At 37.4% G+C, this 15,463-nt stretch overlaps 1 protein-coding gene across 11 annotated transcripts in view; it reads left to right on the top strand.

Annotated features, from left to right (window-relative positions):
- The window catches only part of DCLK1 (doublecortin like kinase 1), a 341,215-nt gene that overhangs the window by 266,152 nt on the left and 59,600 nt on the right, over positions 1 to 15,463 (top strand). For 4 of the 11 annotated variants that reach the window (XM_038573280.1, XM_038573282.1, XM_038573284.1 and 1 more), the window contains exons 7-8: positions 9,575 to 9,662; positions 12,484 to 12,592. In XM_038573280.1, coding sequence (XP_038429208.1) covers positions 9,575 to 9,662; positions 12,484 to 12,592 — 197 coding nt within the window. Of the gene's footprint in view, positions 1 to 8,672; positions 8,850 to 9,162; positions 9,281 to 9,574; positions 9,663 to 12,483; positions 12,593 to 15,463 lie in introns of those variants that run through there. The other 7 variants (XM_038573283.1, XM_038573281.1, XM_038573286.1 and 4 more) reach the window with 4 other exon arrangements.

Here is a 15,463-nt window from a genome sequence, read left to right on the forward strand (position 1 = left end):
CTTCTTTTCAAATTTTACTTGAAAACTGAATTTAAAAACAAAATGTTTGATTCAAGATGGAGAGAAATTCAGTTGTCACATACCGTTTTAAATGGCATCAATTTATCTCCTTGATAAATTGCTCAACTATCAAATTTTACCATCTGGTTTATAGTTACATATGTTACCATCTCACTTTTCAAGTGAATAAAACATTTCAACCAAAAGAAGAAAAAAAAAGAGAAAAGAGTCCAGGCAATCTAACAGCATCTGAAAACTTAGCCTTATAATAATTAGTGCCTCATTATCCTGTCTGTTGGAGAGAAAGACACTTCTCTGGCAGGTTATTCGAACCACAAACTGAATCATTCCATCTTGAAAGAACATTTCATAATAATACCTGTTCCAGACTTCAGGTTTTAAAACTGTTTCCAATAGAAATGAACAGAGACTCCTGCTGAGATCAAAAGGCTGCTTTGTTTTAGCTGAAACAGTAAACATCTGTGAAGTTGCCTATGCTGGTGTCTGTTCTAGTTATGTCTTTGTAAAATGCATTACTTAATACAGTTGAGTCCATAAAAGATTAGTATGTATTTGACTGAACTGTCAAAAATGCAAAGAAAGCAGTGGAACAGTTAACTTAAATCTGGTGGGGTCAGATGGTCCAGAACAAAAATAAATTCCAAAAATTTTAACTTCTCTGCACTGTCAATCTTAGGGACAAGTATTGCTTAGAAAGGCCCAATAAATGCTATTGTTCTGGATAAGTGGCAGATATTGCCAATTGATATGAAGCTCATGGCTTTGTTTAGACATGGCAAAAAGAAACTGTACTTGTACTAATTGCCGATAGATATCATGGCCAGCTTTCCATTCAGGCAGTTCCAAAGGAAATGCTGTTCCCCAGCATTTAATCTTTTGAACATATGACTTTTATTAAAGCACTGTTCAGAGGCAATATATATCATTTACTTTTTGAAACGAAAGCCCCTCAGAGATTGAAACAACACACCATTTATAGACTTTGAGATCTCTTTCTATGCAGAGCGTAATTCCATTATACTAAAGCAAAAATTAAAAAAAAAAAAACTCTTAGCAACAAACCAGCAGTTCTCAGTTCATTGGTAGAATCAAATTGATGATTTATAGGCACTTAAAATTTACTTATGTACAGAATTATTTTTTAAAAATTAGGCATTGAACTTTAAAATTGTTCTACTGAGCAGGAGAGAGCTCCAGCAAAAGCCATCCATTTTCGTCCTTATGGTAAACCTTAAGTGTGCTATAAAGACATTGTGCTCGAGTTAAAAGTTTGACATTTCTTCATTTGCCCTCGCTTTTTTTCCCTTAGACATCATAGAAAAAGAAAGGATAAGGATTTCCCTGCTTTCAGCATTTTAGAAATGTAAAACAATAGTCTATCAAGTATGAAGTTCAGTGTGTACTCAGAAGACTGGTTCTGAAGCCATGTGGTTGATTTCTTCTTTGTCCTAAGGGGGAAAGATCCACAATGTTTATATACTGTCATAGGCTTTTAAGACATTTCAGGCTCACCCATCTGTACACATCCCTGTGCTCTTACATTGACTCATCTAAATATTAATATCTTCAAAAACCATTTGAAGCAACATTTATATATGGTATGTGTTCCCCACATTGCATCCTCTATAATCTATACATGATTAGGCTAGCTTTTTGTTTTTATTTCTTTCCCCATTTAAAAACAATGAAGCCTGAAAGGCACATTTCTTAATGAAAATAGAGAACAGTATTCTTGAAAAAATAATCCCATATATTTGAGCTATTGGGCTACTAAATTTTTCATATGTGGCCATATATCTATACAGGTGTGTGGGTGTCTATGTAAATTTTCAGGGCTCAGTGTGTATATGGGTGTGCTTATGTACGCATTTGTGTATGTTTGTAGACCATAAATAGTAAAATATGGTGACACAGCCTTATGAGTTACTGGCTTTTGTGGAATTGTATGTAAAAACTTCATGTCATAAATTGTTAAATGTGACGTGTTAGGGCATTTTTAAGTTCAAAAGCAGTATGCTAAATTAGTATGCTTAACTAGTAAGGCAAGATGGTTCCAGTAGATGTATTGATTTATTTAACAAACAAAAAAATTGGAATCCAGTTATACAGAAAAAAACGTGAATTCAAACAAATTCAATATTGTGTTAATTATTAAATATAAGCACACATTAATGTTTATATTGTTACGTCTTGACATTCAATTATCAAAATGAATGAATCCTATCACTGTGGTTTTCTCTAATGTGTATGTATTGATGAGATGTATTGATTGTCAATCAGTAGTCACTAAAAAGTGAAATAATGATATATAGAGTTGTGGTAGCTGAAACATAAAGATAAAACAATCCAAACTATGTTTGATTTGAAGTAAGTTGTTAACAAAGCCAGATAACCTGTAAGGCAATTTTGTATGTTCTTTCAAAACACTATTCTAACTGCTGACATATTTTCAGTAGTAACCTTCCTGTAATTGCTATATGTGTGTATATATCTATATTAATGTATACACACTTGAAAATGTTAATTGAATGAATTTGTTATATATGCATACATTTGCCCATTTATACATGTTTGCATTAGCCTTGCTAGCATCTTTAATTATGCATGAGAGTGAAAACTGTATTTGTTTGAGATATCCCATAAGAGTGTAGTGTAAAAATTAGAGATATATTGAATTCAATATACGAAGTTGCCTGATGCAGTTTGTTATACTGCCAGCTGAAAAATATTTGTAATTTTGTGTCTGTAACGCATGTGGAAAAGGATAGGAAATCTGAAGTGCTAGCTGTAATTTTCAAGAGTGCATGATATATAGTGTCTTTAAAATGTGGTTCATTTTGGTAAGGATGATGGATAAATTCCAAGATAGTATAAATGGTGCATGTAATACATGGGTGTTTGTATTATATATGGCCACAAAAAGGTTTTGAAGCCAGGATAGTAGGCATCTAAAAGGTCACAGGCAAAGAACTATGAAAGCTAATTTTCTTGTGATGTGTATTTTTTTAGTTTATATTCATCAACAAGCAAGAAATTATTTGTTCTAAGGACTTTTACTTCAAAATACACTATGAATGTTGTAAATTTGGATGAAATTTTTACAAAGAGGTGACATACTTTCTGCATACACTTGAGTTGCTTGGATGTATATTCTCTTAAAAAGAGCATTTGGTGTTAAAATGTTTTAAACAGCAATATAATTTAAAAATCCATTAACTGAGGCCCTCAGCAGAGTTTTATAGAACTATGAGATGTTTCATTTAACTACCCACTTTTGGAAGTTCCATCACTTTGTGTTGTGGTTTCATTGTAAAATGTTATAGCTTGTATTTCCCACTGGACCATGTTACTCCCCTCAAAGTTAACTTTGTGACACTTACCACCTTAGAATAACTATGTAATAAACAGGAAAAAACACCTATGTTGTTCAGTGAGTTTCTTTCAGAAAACTTATAAGAAGACATTGACATTGAAATGACTGTGAGGAGTAATGGTTGCTTTCATAATTATGTTTATGGCTTTCTTGTGATGTAATTAGTGTCAGTGAATTGATACTTGAGATACTGCAGAATGGCATTCCTTGCCATCTAAAGTATAAAATACTGGCAATATGACAAAATAAGGGGATCTGATGAAGAATTCTGTTTTGGCTGCTTATATTAAAATCATTGTGCTTTCCTCTTAGGGTTGTTTTAATGGTGAATTTGTCAGGCAAATGGTCAACTGATTGAAAAAAAATTGACATGCACTTTTTAGACATACGAGCTGTCTCCTGAGTTTGAAGACTTTTTTTCCCAAGGTCTTCTAATTGTAGAGTGAGGGAGATGATCATGTGGATATATGTATGTGGGTGTGTATACAAGTTATTTTAAGTCACTGAATAAATGAATATGTAAAATAAATATATAATAAAAGAAATAGTGATGATAATAAAATGCTTGATTACCCAACTTCAATCTAGAACAAAAAAAAAAAACACACTTTCATTCATAATGTGGTATAAAGGAATATAGAAAATTCTACTGGCTTAGTTAGAAAAATATTTTTCTTAAAATTATTATAGAAGTCCAAAATTCTAGTTTTTAAATCTAATGTTTTTGTTAGGTTCATTTTAATCTTAAAATTAGAGTTGCTTTAGTTGGTTCTTTTTATTATTTTCATGATAACGTAAATGTAACCAGTGCCCAAAGCAATATGGCACAACTAGAAGGAATGTTTACAAATTTATAAAATTCCAAATTGTATATATACTTTCTTAATATAATAGAGTTTAAAATAAAGTATAGTGGGTGACAAAAATTGTAGTGAACTCCCTTCATCACAGACTAGGAATCTCATTTGAGAAGTAAATCACGGAGGGAATTATTTTATCAAGAGGTGATAACCTAGATGACTTTCTGGTTCCCTTCCAAACTATGATTTCATGAAGAAATAAGAAGAAACATTGTGCCTCCCCCCTCCCTAAGACGACAGCCTTTTCAGGACAAATGGTTCAGATTTTGAATTTATAGATCTTGGCCTAGGTGAGTATAGAGACTGGACACAAGAGCCAAGAGGGCTGCCTGATAAAACAAAGTTGTAACTAAATACATTTATTTTTGAAATCTTGGCTCCTGTGGGTAGCTTCACTAACACAGATTTAATACCAGTATTCCCATTTTCATTTTTCCTTCCTCTGAGTAAACCAATTTCATGAATAACTGTTCTCCAGTTTTTTTAAAAACTTTGACCAAATCTCTATAATAATATTTTACGTTTTTCAATATTGATTCTTGTTATGCACATGATTACCTATCCCATAAACTGTATTTATGCTAAACATGCTCTGAAGAATGCAGATAGATGAATTTTTTTTTTGATAGAGGAATTTGGAAAAAAGGAATTCCCCTTGCCTTGTTTCATGTAATAGAATCTTATTAGTTATTACAGATTGATGTGACCAACTTATTATTGTTCATACACACTTGGAAAGCAAATGAATGGTTTTTTATACACACTTAGAATCCTCAGGTTTCAAGCTTTCAACAGCAAGAGTATGATTTAATTTTTTTTTTTATTAAAGGAGGTCATCTTTAGAGATTCTGTAGACTTCAAATCAAGAATACCAAGACAGGAGTTTGAATTTGTTAAATATTTCCTGATTTCGTTTCCTTTCCAAAGTTGATCCACTTGATTTTTAAATAATTCTTCTCCTTCTTCTTCTTCTTCTTCTTCTTCTTCTTCTTCTTCTTCTTCTTCTTCTTCTTCTTCTTCTTCTTCTTCTTCTTCTTCTTCTTTTTACAATTTTTCAAGTTAATATTAACTAATAGTTGTATACCAAGGCAGGACGTGAAGTGGAAGTAAATAATTATCCAGTCAAAGCTAAAGTTATCTGGTGAGATTTTTCTACCTTGAATGGATCAGTGGATTAATTGGATATTTTTGAAAACTTTATTCAGTGTGATCCTCATGATCCTCAGTTGAGTGACACCATTAATACAAATGGCAGGGGTAACTAGTGCCATTATATTTAAAATGAACTGTTTTTAACTACATAGTCATCAAATACATCTTGATAAAATGTGGTTAGAGCTGTTATGTCAGCTTTCTCACTTATTTCACAAAGTGTGATATGTTCTCCATCTGTTATATGATCCCAAGCTAAATAGCCACACTTAGGATGTGTTCTTACTTAGGGCGGTACTTTTATGAAGGTGTGTCATAAAAGCATCCAGGTGCCAGCAACCTGCCCACCTGGTTCCCATTAAATCTGCTTGGAGGTGATAACATTTCAAATGTCACAGTGTCTCTTAGAGCAACTAATTGCGTTAAATTCTAAAAAAAGTATATGTTCTGTACTACACATCCAGATGCCTTAGAATTAGCAAACTAAAGCAAACACCATTATGCATACTATAAAATGGTTTATCTGTTCAGAAAAAACAAATAAGCAAACTGATTTCACTTGTAAGCGTGAAAAAATATAAGCAGGCTTTTCGGCTTCTGTTGGTCTAAATAAAGGCTGATTAATCTCTTTGGGTTAATTCTAAAGAGCAAGAATTTACACATTTTCCCTTTACTACACTCAAAATCTTTCAATCAGACTTATGAGCAGTAATAAAAGTGTTCCAACACTGTCTAAATTAGTATATTTAGGATTAGTAACTAGCATACACAAAGAGCCATGTTGTTTACTGAATCACTTCAACTGGCAGAACAAAAACGTCAGGTGGCAGAATCAGAATTAAGAAAAATAATAGTTTGTAAGGATATCAATGTAATAAAGATAACATTTAACATGAATAAACAGGGAGTCTTAGACTTGATCCAAAGCACCAAACTCCCAAATACAGACTAGCAAGACCTGATATAACCGTGAGCTCAGTGTTAGGCTAAAAAGTTACAGTACTATTGCTAAGCCAATGTGATCTTAAAGTGCATTGATATTCCACTCACAAGCTCCAAAGCTCTGTCCTCTGCTCTGTGCTGGTCAGGGTACACCTAAATATTACATTTGTTTTGAGCACTGGCATTAACAAGAAATATTGAGAACTGGAGTTTATCCACAGGAGAGTGGAAGGGGTCATGAAACCGTGTAGTATGATGAACAATCAAAAAAACGGGAAATATACAAATGGAAGAAGAGAAGGTACTAAAGGGGTCCAGAAGCTATTTCCAAATTCCTGAAGCACTGTCATGAATTAGACCTGCACTGGGTAGCTCCAGAGGTGAGAGCTAAGATCAATAAGTCAAAAATGTAGGACATTATTTCAATATAAGGAAGAACTTTGTCTCCAATGAACAAAGGACCACTGAAAAATGTGTTCTGTAGTGGAGGTGTTTGGACAGAGGCCATTTGACTAAATGGCTAGGATTTTTGTAGTGAGGATTTATGGACGGAAGTACAGTGGAATAAGTAATATGTAAGGTCTCCTTCAATCCCTGAAATTTTTTGAATCCATGAATAACCATTGTCTTAGAAAAGTGTACAATGTTAACTATTTTACTTCTTTGGGAAAGAGAAAAGAGAACACCATTAGGAATCTAATATATTTATTTTACTCTATTGATCATAATAAAAAAAGGAGAACTTTCCACTCTGTGTTCTCTATCTGCAAGTAAACTCCCTTTAATTTTTTTTTTTTAATTTTCTCTTAGTTGTCTGTTACCCTCAGCATGAAGTTTTAAATTATTTGGGGTAGATTTTCAAACCTAAAGTTGAAAATAAGCAATTCTAAACGTAAGTAAATTTGTGGTAATCCTCTCTCTCTCTCTCTCTTTTTTTAAACAGAACCTAAAAACCTTGAGGGGTTTTTGTCCATAAGGCAGAGGGAACACAGCTGGCCTCAGATGTTAGGTGGCACTGTTAAAAATGCTATTTGTTAGTTGATAAGGCACTTGAGTGAATAATATCCAGTAAGTTTCTGAACATTACAGTTCAGAACTGTAATGTGCATACAGAGATGTTTTCATATACTTTGGGTCAGCGTCCTATTTTGAGTATCTGAAGTTCTTATTAAAAGAACAAGCTTTTGGAATTGAGTACATAATCGTGGACATCTTTGCTAGGAAACACGCTACTAGTCTATTAATTTGAGTGCTTGATGAAAGAATGTGTCTTTGTATTCTAAAATTTAAAACACCATATGACAAGACAGCACCTGCCACCCTGAACCACAATGTACACACTTGTGAGGATGTTGGAAGAAATTCAAGAATCAGAAAGCCCAGAGGAGAAGGTCTACATTTTAGACATTTACCAACTGCTTTTCTTCTTGGAACCACACTATGTCTACAGCAAAAGCAATGGACACAGGATAAAAGATCTCACTTTCTGGAAAACACACCCCTTCCCCTCAAATGTGGTAATGGTTATTTTCACCAGATATCGACATTATAAATCTGCCTTGTCTAAGCCTTGTATTCCAATATTACAAATACAAGGTTTTCACAAACAGACATCCATAAAAGTCAGCAGAGCATGACTTAGAAGCTCATACATTTACAGTACCTTCGACAGAGTCGGTTATGACCACATAGTGTCACTTCAAGAGAAAACTGTTGCAAGGTTACAGTCTGAATCCCACTTTCTAGCCAGATATAGGATAAATGTGTGCTGCTCGTCACAAAGGGAGGCTGGATGAGAAAGGCTGAAAAAAACCACTCAAGTCACCAGACTGATTGGTGGAAGGAAAATAAAGGACACACCACACAAACTGTGTTTTATTCAGCAGTGTACTAGAGTAACCACCGAACTTCTAGGATGTCCTGTTAAGGGAGCAGATGCATCACTGCTGTGAATCTAGCTTTTACCCCAATGTCAACTGTCAGCTTTGATGAACTCATCCAGTGAAACATGCTTATCTTAGCCACACCTAGGAAAACAGGAAGTGGACTCAAATGGCCCTGCAATGATTTCAGTAACATTTCCCAACGATAGTTTTGGTGAAAACTAAAATCTGCTTTTTCTATACAAGATACTATTGGGGGTAAAGAAATTATGTAAGACTTTCTCTTCCTTCCTACTTTGTGTACTGTTAAGGCTGGATGGAATGGGGAGGAGGTTGAAGGGAAACAGGTAAGCAGAGGAAAAATAGGTCAACTTTGCTTCTCACCACCTCTTCATTATTAATTCAACTACAGATGCTCTTTCCCTTCTCTCTGCTCCACAGACAGCCAGCACCATGAGCCAATGCCGCCCCCTCAACCGCCTCCTGCTCCCATCAGGCCAACAAAGTGGATAAACCCAGGGAAACAGAAGGAAGATCTTTTAGGACAAGCTGTGTTCACTGTTTAGAAATAGCATTGAAATATGCAAATTGTTTTCTCAAGGAATAGATGCAGAGATGGCAAGGTTCATCGTTACACTACTTCCCCATAGCTGATCATAGTACTAAATATTTGCTATTGTTTTGTCCTCTGAGCTTTGAAGTATAGTTGTTATCCTATCTGCAGTCATTGGTCTTGGTTCAAAATACGCCCAAAATACAAGGGAATCACCAGGCTTAGGCTTTATTCTTGTCTTTGCCTCAGACTTACTTTATGACATTTAACGTATTGATAACCTACTTAGTGCTTGTGTCTTTATCTCAAAGTGGAATTAACAAACCCACTCTGTAGCCTTTCTCCAAGAATGTGGTAAGCCTCAATTTTTTTTTTTAGGATATTCCATAAACAAACTGAAGAGAATTTTTTTTCCTATGGTAAGAACAGAAAAAAATTTGGATATCAGAGTGGCGCCATATTTGAGGCCTGTTTGCAGATAGACTGGAAAAGTGAGGTGAGATGCTTAAAATCTGACAAACCTAAACAGGGAGCTAAGGGATGCTGACTGATCTTGAGAAAAAGGACTAAAAGCCATGGAACATCCAAATTTAGAATGATTAACCAATAATAGATGGTTAATAGGGCGGGAAAGATAAGTAATCTAATTGAATAGCCTAAGAACCTCCCCTTTCGAGTGTTAAGACCAAATCCTCCCCGGTGATGGGTGCAAGATCCTGGGCTGGGCATCGCACCTGCAGACTGGCAGTCTGACCGAGTATTTTTATTTTTTGTTTCTGTTCCCTTACAGAGCTCCCAGCATGGAGGCTCCTCTACTTCCCTTGCATCCACCAAAGTCTGCAGCTCAATGGATGAGAACGATGGACCCGGAGAAGGTGGTGAGCTCGGGAGTTGGTGTCTTAGGAGAAGGCTTAGCTTGGGGGCGGGGGTGGGGTGGGGGGGGTGGGGACAGATTGGCTAAATTTCTTCAGGAAACTGTAACTTTTCAAGCATTATGAAACAGAAGCCTAAAGCAGCTCCTAGGGATAGGATTGCATATGGTTTCCCCCAGGGATCTCATCTACTCTATGGGAACAGGAAGAGCAAATTAGCCTAATTGGGAGATATTTCACATCCTTGGAAGGCGTAAGTATTCTAAGAAGCCAGCTAGTGCGTACTTTGAAAATAAAAGGAAGTAATTGTTGCTTGTGTTTTCCCGAATTCTGTTCACTTTCAGTACATTCAAGACAGTGCCCTCTCTTGATTGACTGTTACAGATGTACTCTAACATAAGCGAACCGAGTATGTGAAAATATGGCTTTACTAAGAGAATTACTTGATAGCCATTGCAAAAAATATTCTTTGTGCCTTAGGCTATTTCATTTTAGAATTTCTCTGTGATGTGATCAAAGGCCCTGGATTCCAGAACTGATTTTTTCACTAACTCACTGGGTTGTTTTGTTTTGTTTTTCCAATTTTTTTTTGAGAGGGAGAAGATGGGTGGTTGAGGGGGAGAGGTGGAGAGAGAATCTTAAGTAGGCTCCACCCCCAGCACAGAGCCTGATAAGTGTTCAATCTCATGACCCTGAGATCATGACTGAGCTGAAATCAAGAGTCGGACGCCTAACTGGGCCACTCAGGCTCCCCTCACTAGACTGTTTTGAATAACCCTCTTCATCTCTCTACATCTTAGTTCCTCTCCTATAAAATTGTATAAGACTAATATATACCTGTTTCTCCCTGGGGGTCATTTTCAGCCTCAAATCAATTATGAGAAAGTACTTAGGAAAGTGTAAGACTGATATAATCAAGCCATTGTTCAAGAATCAGCATCTCTTACTTGTTTGAAACATGATTTAATTTTCAAAAAAAGTACCTTTTATTATGTCAAGTGAAATAAGTGATACACACATGAATTATTTCCTGACTACCATGCAGTATCATATTTTTTTATATTTCCAGAAGTATGAAATTCAGCCATCTAGAAGTCTTTTTGTTCCACTGTGTTATATTTACCTAATGAAATGAAATGGTCCTTGGCTAAGACTTGGCACAGCCTTCTTAGTCAAAGCCTAAAGGATACATTTTTATCCATAGGGGGGGAAAAAATCCCAAGCCATGTGCTCCAGATGGGTGCCTCACTGATGCTCCCAGTGGAGGGAAGGATGAAGTACCTCCTTCCATTTCCCATCTGGAGTCAGCCTTGCTTCTGACAGCCAAGGATGGTTATTTTTATTATCCATGTAGTAAAGAGCCTTAAGACCGTGTCATCTGAGTGATGTTTTATAAATTCGGTGCTTTGCAGTGGATTTGAAAATTCTCCAACGATCTCCTCTAATTCCCATGGAGTAGACAAAAATCCCCAGGCTGAGTCTCTGAAACCAGAGGCTTCTCTGGTTGTGAGATGGTGGGGATTAGGGAGGGGGGTGTCAATTAGCATCAGCTCTCACTTTATTCTGGAGACCACTGTGATAGCTTCTGGTGGGTAAAGACTAAAATGTCACCTATAAAGAGGTAAAGAGGCTGCACAAAATGCCGAAGGTAAAAGTAGTAGCAGCAAATGTCCCACTTTTGTACACCACTTTCCAGAAATTCCTTCCACCCTAGGATCCAGAGTGGTGCAGACTGAGCATGATCAGAACCAGAATAAGAGTCCTAAAGCAGATGTGTGATAATTGTGAGTTTCCATTTGTTCTTCCCCGATGTTGCAGACTCCTGGAGAATACAAAATCACCAAGAAAGCCTGTGCACAACCTAAGGTTTTAATTTTATTTTGAGAAGAAATGTTTAGTCTCAGTTTATGATTAAAGGTCAGAATAGGAGCACATTTAGAAAGCACACTAGGCCTCCATCACATTTTGTATTCAGGTTGCCTGAGGGAGAGCTAGGATTTATAACTTTAAAGCATGTAAATTTTAGAGCCCAGCTATAAAAAGCTTTTTACACCCCAAAGATGTTAAAGGTTATCCAGTATATTTATGTGACCTAAGTGTGGCTTATTTAGTTTTATGGCCTTAGATATTTAAAGCATTATTAGGCATTTGTAAAATATTTCAAAATGCATTTTAAGGGGGAAAATGTGTTGTGTTAGTGGCACTAACATAATTGAAACTACAAAACTGTTCTGTTCACAGACATAATAAATATTGCAATTTTAACTCAACATCTGCTATGCAGGTTGCTGGTGAGAACATTTGTCTAAAATCTGCTCATTGATACTAGGCAGGCCGGGCAATCGGGGCTTAGTTCATAAGGAATTTTACGGAGATCTCCGTTTCAGGATGTAGTAAAGCTAAGTGTCCAAACAGCAGGCATGTGTCATGCTTGTCCAATGTCAAGCAGCCCAGGGTCCCCTATAACCTCCACTTTCCTCCTGAGCCATACCTAGGAATGTCATTTCTCTGAAGACGGTGGGTAGTCAGTCAGTAAACACTATTGATCAAATTGGCATGAAACGCAAGGAGCGAAAGTGTCAGCCACTCTTCCGTCCGTGGAAGCGGACGCCATACAGTCTGCCTTTCCTTTTGGTTTATCATTCGTCTTAGGAAGAACTGTTGAGTATACAATGTCAGCAGAGGGGGGGTGTGCCTCACTGTATAGAAAGTGACATATCGATTCTCAATCAGTTCCAGTCTATTAGATGATACTTCTAAATGTCTTTCTGGGGCAACATCTGTATTCCCTTTCCTACCAATAAAAATGTACTAATGATTCTTTCAGAAGTGTCGGAGGAAGGCTTCCAGATTCCGGCCACAATAACAGAACGATATAAAGTCGGAAGGACAATAGGGGATGGAAATTTTGCTGTTGTCAAGGAATGTGTAGAAAGGTGAGAAGGATATCATTTGCATCAAACTTTAAAGGAAACATTTGGCGTTATGTTTTCCAAGATTGTGTCTTTATTTGCCGTCTGTGGCACATATGGAATAGGTTACTGTCTCAACTCCAGAGGTAAAAAAATTTTTTTTTAAAGAAGGAAAAGCCCATCTAACAACAGATTTGAAAAATGTAGTGATTCCCGGGACAATCTATAAATTAAGGACTTTGATTTTTCCTTTTTAATGTACTCAGCAAAACTTTGCCAGATCTTTCAGGTGAGCCCTTTCATTTTGTTTAAAAAAAAAAAAAAAAAAAAGTATTGAATGGTTTTTTTTCTCTACACTTTTTTGAGGCATCTTCTAGAGGTCAGAACATTCTTGTATATGGTGTATACTAATGTACTATCATCAAATTAAATATAGTAACCTTGAAAAGCTTTAAAATGAGTATATACTGATCCCAACAAAAATGGTTTAATACATTAAAATGTTTCAAAATGAATGAGCTTGGTACTCTTGTGGGCGAAGGGCAAGAGGTTTGGAGTAAAAGGTGTATCTCTGAGATCCTGATACCTAATCAAAGACAGTGGCTGGTGGCTCCTAGATAAAGTGACAACTAATAAAGTCACAGCCCAGATTATGGCGGCCTCAAACCCCAAGCCCAGTGTTCTATTTGGACTTCATTTCTTGAACAGATTTTTGCTTTACAGGGACCTGGTCTGCCAGCAGCTCCTTCTCAGAGCTGGTGAACAGAGTGTGGAAAAGTTAGGGGAAACCCTGCTTTGTTCTTGAGGAAGTGCACATGCGCTTCCTGGGGACTGGCTTCCCTGTCACTTCTCTCTGCCCATGGTGAGGCTGGGCTCCTACTAGACAGCACTGTCTGAAAATAATGCTCCTTCACTCTACTCTACCTCTCAGAGAGGATGCCTTGGACTATAAGCTTTAGTCTTGGCAAGATCCAGAACTTGTTCTTCTCTAAGGGCTTTGATTTAGAAGCACAAGATTTGTGCCATGTTAGAGTTGGAAGTCTGCACAGGGCCTCAGGCATCACCAGGGTCCTCACTTGGGTCAGTGTCCACTGATTTGCTCCCCTACCCCCTTTGCCACTCTTAGGAAGATGCTTCCTCCACGAAGGCAGCAGAGCCCTCGTTAAGACACCTTTGTGCATTAAATCTCTAACTTCGCTCAACCGCAGCATACCAGCTGGGCTAGGATATTCCCCCCAGGGCCAGCAAGCCACTGTAGCAGCCACTCTGTGAAGGAGGGGCATGGAATAAGTAGTATAAGAAAACCTCTTATTAGTTACTGTTAGGCTACTTTTTCCCCCCTCTGCCCTCAGTCACCCCACTGCCACCAGAGTTTGACCATGTGTTACATCACTGCCAAATATAGAAAGTTCTCCATTACTTTTGTAGGCCTCACACCTCCAAAACCAGGAACAACCACTGTTCACTGAGCATAAACTACAGACAAAGCCCTTATGATTTTTCATGTAATTGCCGTAATAATCCCATAATACCAATATTGTCTTTGTTTTATATAAAGCATACAAAGAATGCTGTTAGAGAAGTTAAATGCCCAAGGTCGCTCTGCTAGTAGGTACTTAATAAGGCATAGGTCCAAAACCCACACTTTTGACCACTTCACTCCCTCCAACAAGGAGTCTCTCATGAGAATGTAGCTTAGCTGATCTAAAGTCACGCATACCACATTTGTCTCTGTACAAAAAAGATAAAAGTTAAATCAGGAGAGCCACTCGTAAGGCAAAGGGTGGAAGTGTGTGTGTGTGTGTGTGTGTGTGTGTGTGTGTGTGTATGTTTATATAATTTTATATTTCATTTCTACTTTTACTGATAGTAGATTCAACTCTTTTTAACTTTTTTTCCCATTGTGGCAGAAAAATCCCATTTTTAGCAGATTGCCATGCCCTTCCTATGTGGGGTATCTGGTTATCCGCCAGTGTTTGTCCTCTGTTCAGCCTGGTGTGGCAGCCATGTGCTGTTTCTCCTAGCTTGCTCAGAGATCATGATGGCATCTTAGTCTAACAGTTACTGGTCTTCCCACAAGAGAAATTTCTCATGTCTCTATCCAGAATAAATTTCTTTCTTTCTAGCTTGGATTGTGTTCATTTTGCATGAGTTCTCATCTTGGGTTTCATTGTATAAGCCTTTAGAGTCTAAACACCGATTGCCCCCAAAAGTTTCAGTGTTCTGCTCCTGCTGAATGAGGACATATGGCATGTGCCCTCTCTCCCTGGAGGCATCATGAAACATTCTCTTAATATTTTCCAGAGGTCCAAGAAAATAAAAGTGAGCTAAGAATGTTGTAAATGGCACACATTGCTTGCGGGGACATCCTGCCATACTTTGAAGGATGCATATGTATTAACAAGAGCAAGTATGTCCTCCTCTGTTAGTGATATGCTGTCACAGGGAAGGCTTTCCTACAACAATGGACACAATAATAGTGTTGCATAGGCCTTGTGTTCCACGGCCCTGTCCCAGCATATCCTTTAGCAGTGGTTGCCCCGTCCACTTAGATTTCTGTCTGTTCCCCTGTAGCAGTTTTGCCAGCGGCCTCAGGAGTCCCTAGGACATACCAGAGGAGGTTGGTGAACTGAGACTTGCTCTATTCTGAAGCTGTTTTATGGAATACTTGAGGTCCCAAAGAGAACTCAGAGAACTGAAGAGACCCCTGAGGGCTCAGAGCATGAGTACAGGGCGCAATGAAGTGCCTTTCATCTTTGGCTTTCGAGGCTCTTCATGGGCTAATTACCTACAAGCCAAGGGTATAAGAGGTGCAGCTATGAGTAGGGCCAGTGTCTCCAGGGGCTTCTGGTCCTCCTCTCCACCTGCACTGCTTGCATTTTTTAGCAGTGTATG

The sequence above is a fragment of the Canis lupus genome, chromosome 25, assembly GCF_011100685.1.
Source record: "Canis lupus familiaris isolate Mischka breed German Shepherd chromosome 25, alternate assembly UU_Cfam_GSD_1.0, whole genome shotgun sequence".
Lineage (NCBI taxonomy): Eukaryota > Metazoa > Chordata > Mammalia > Carnivora > Canidae > Canis > Canis lupus.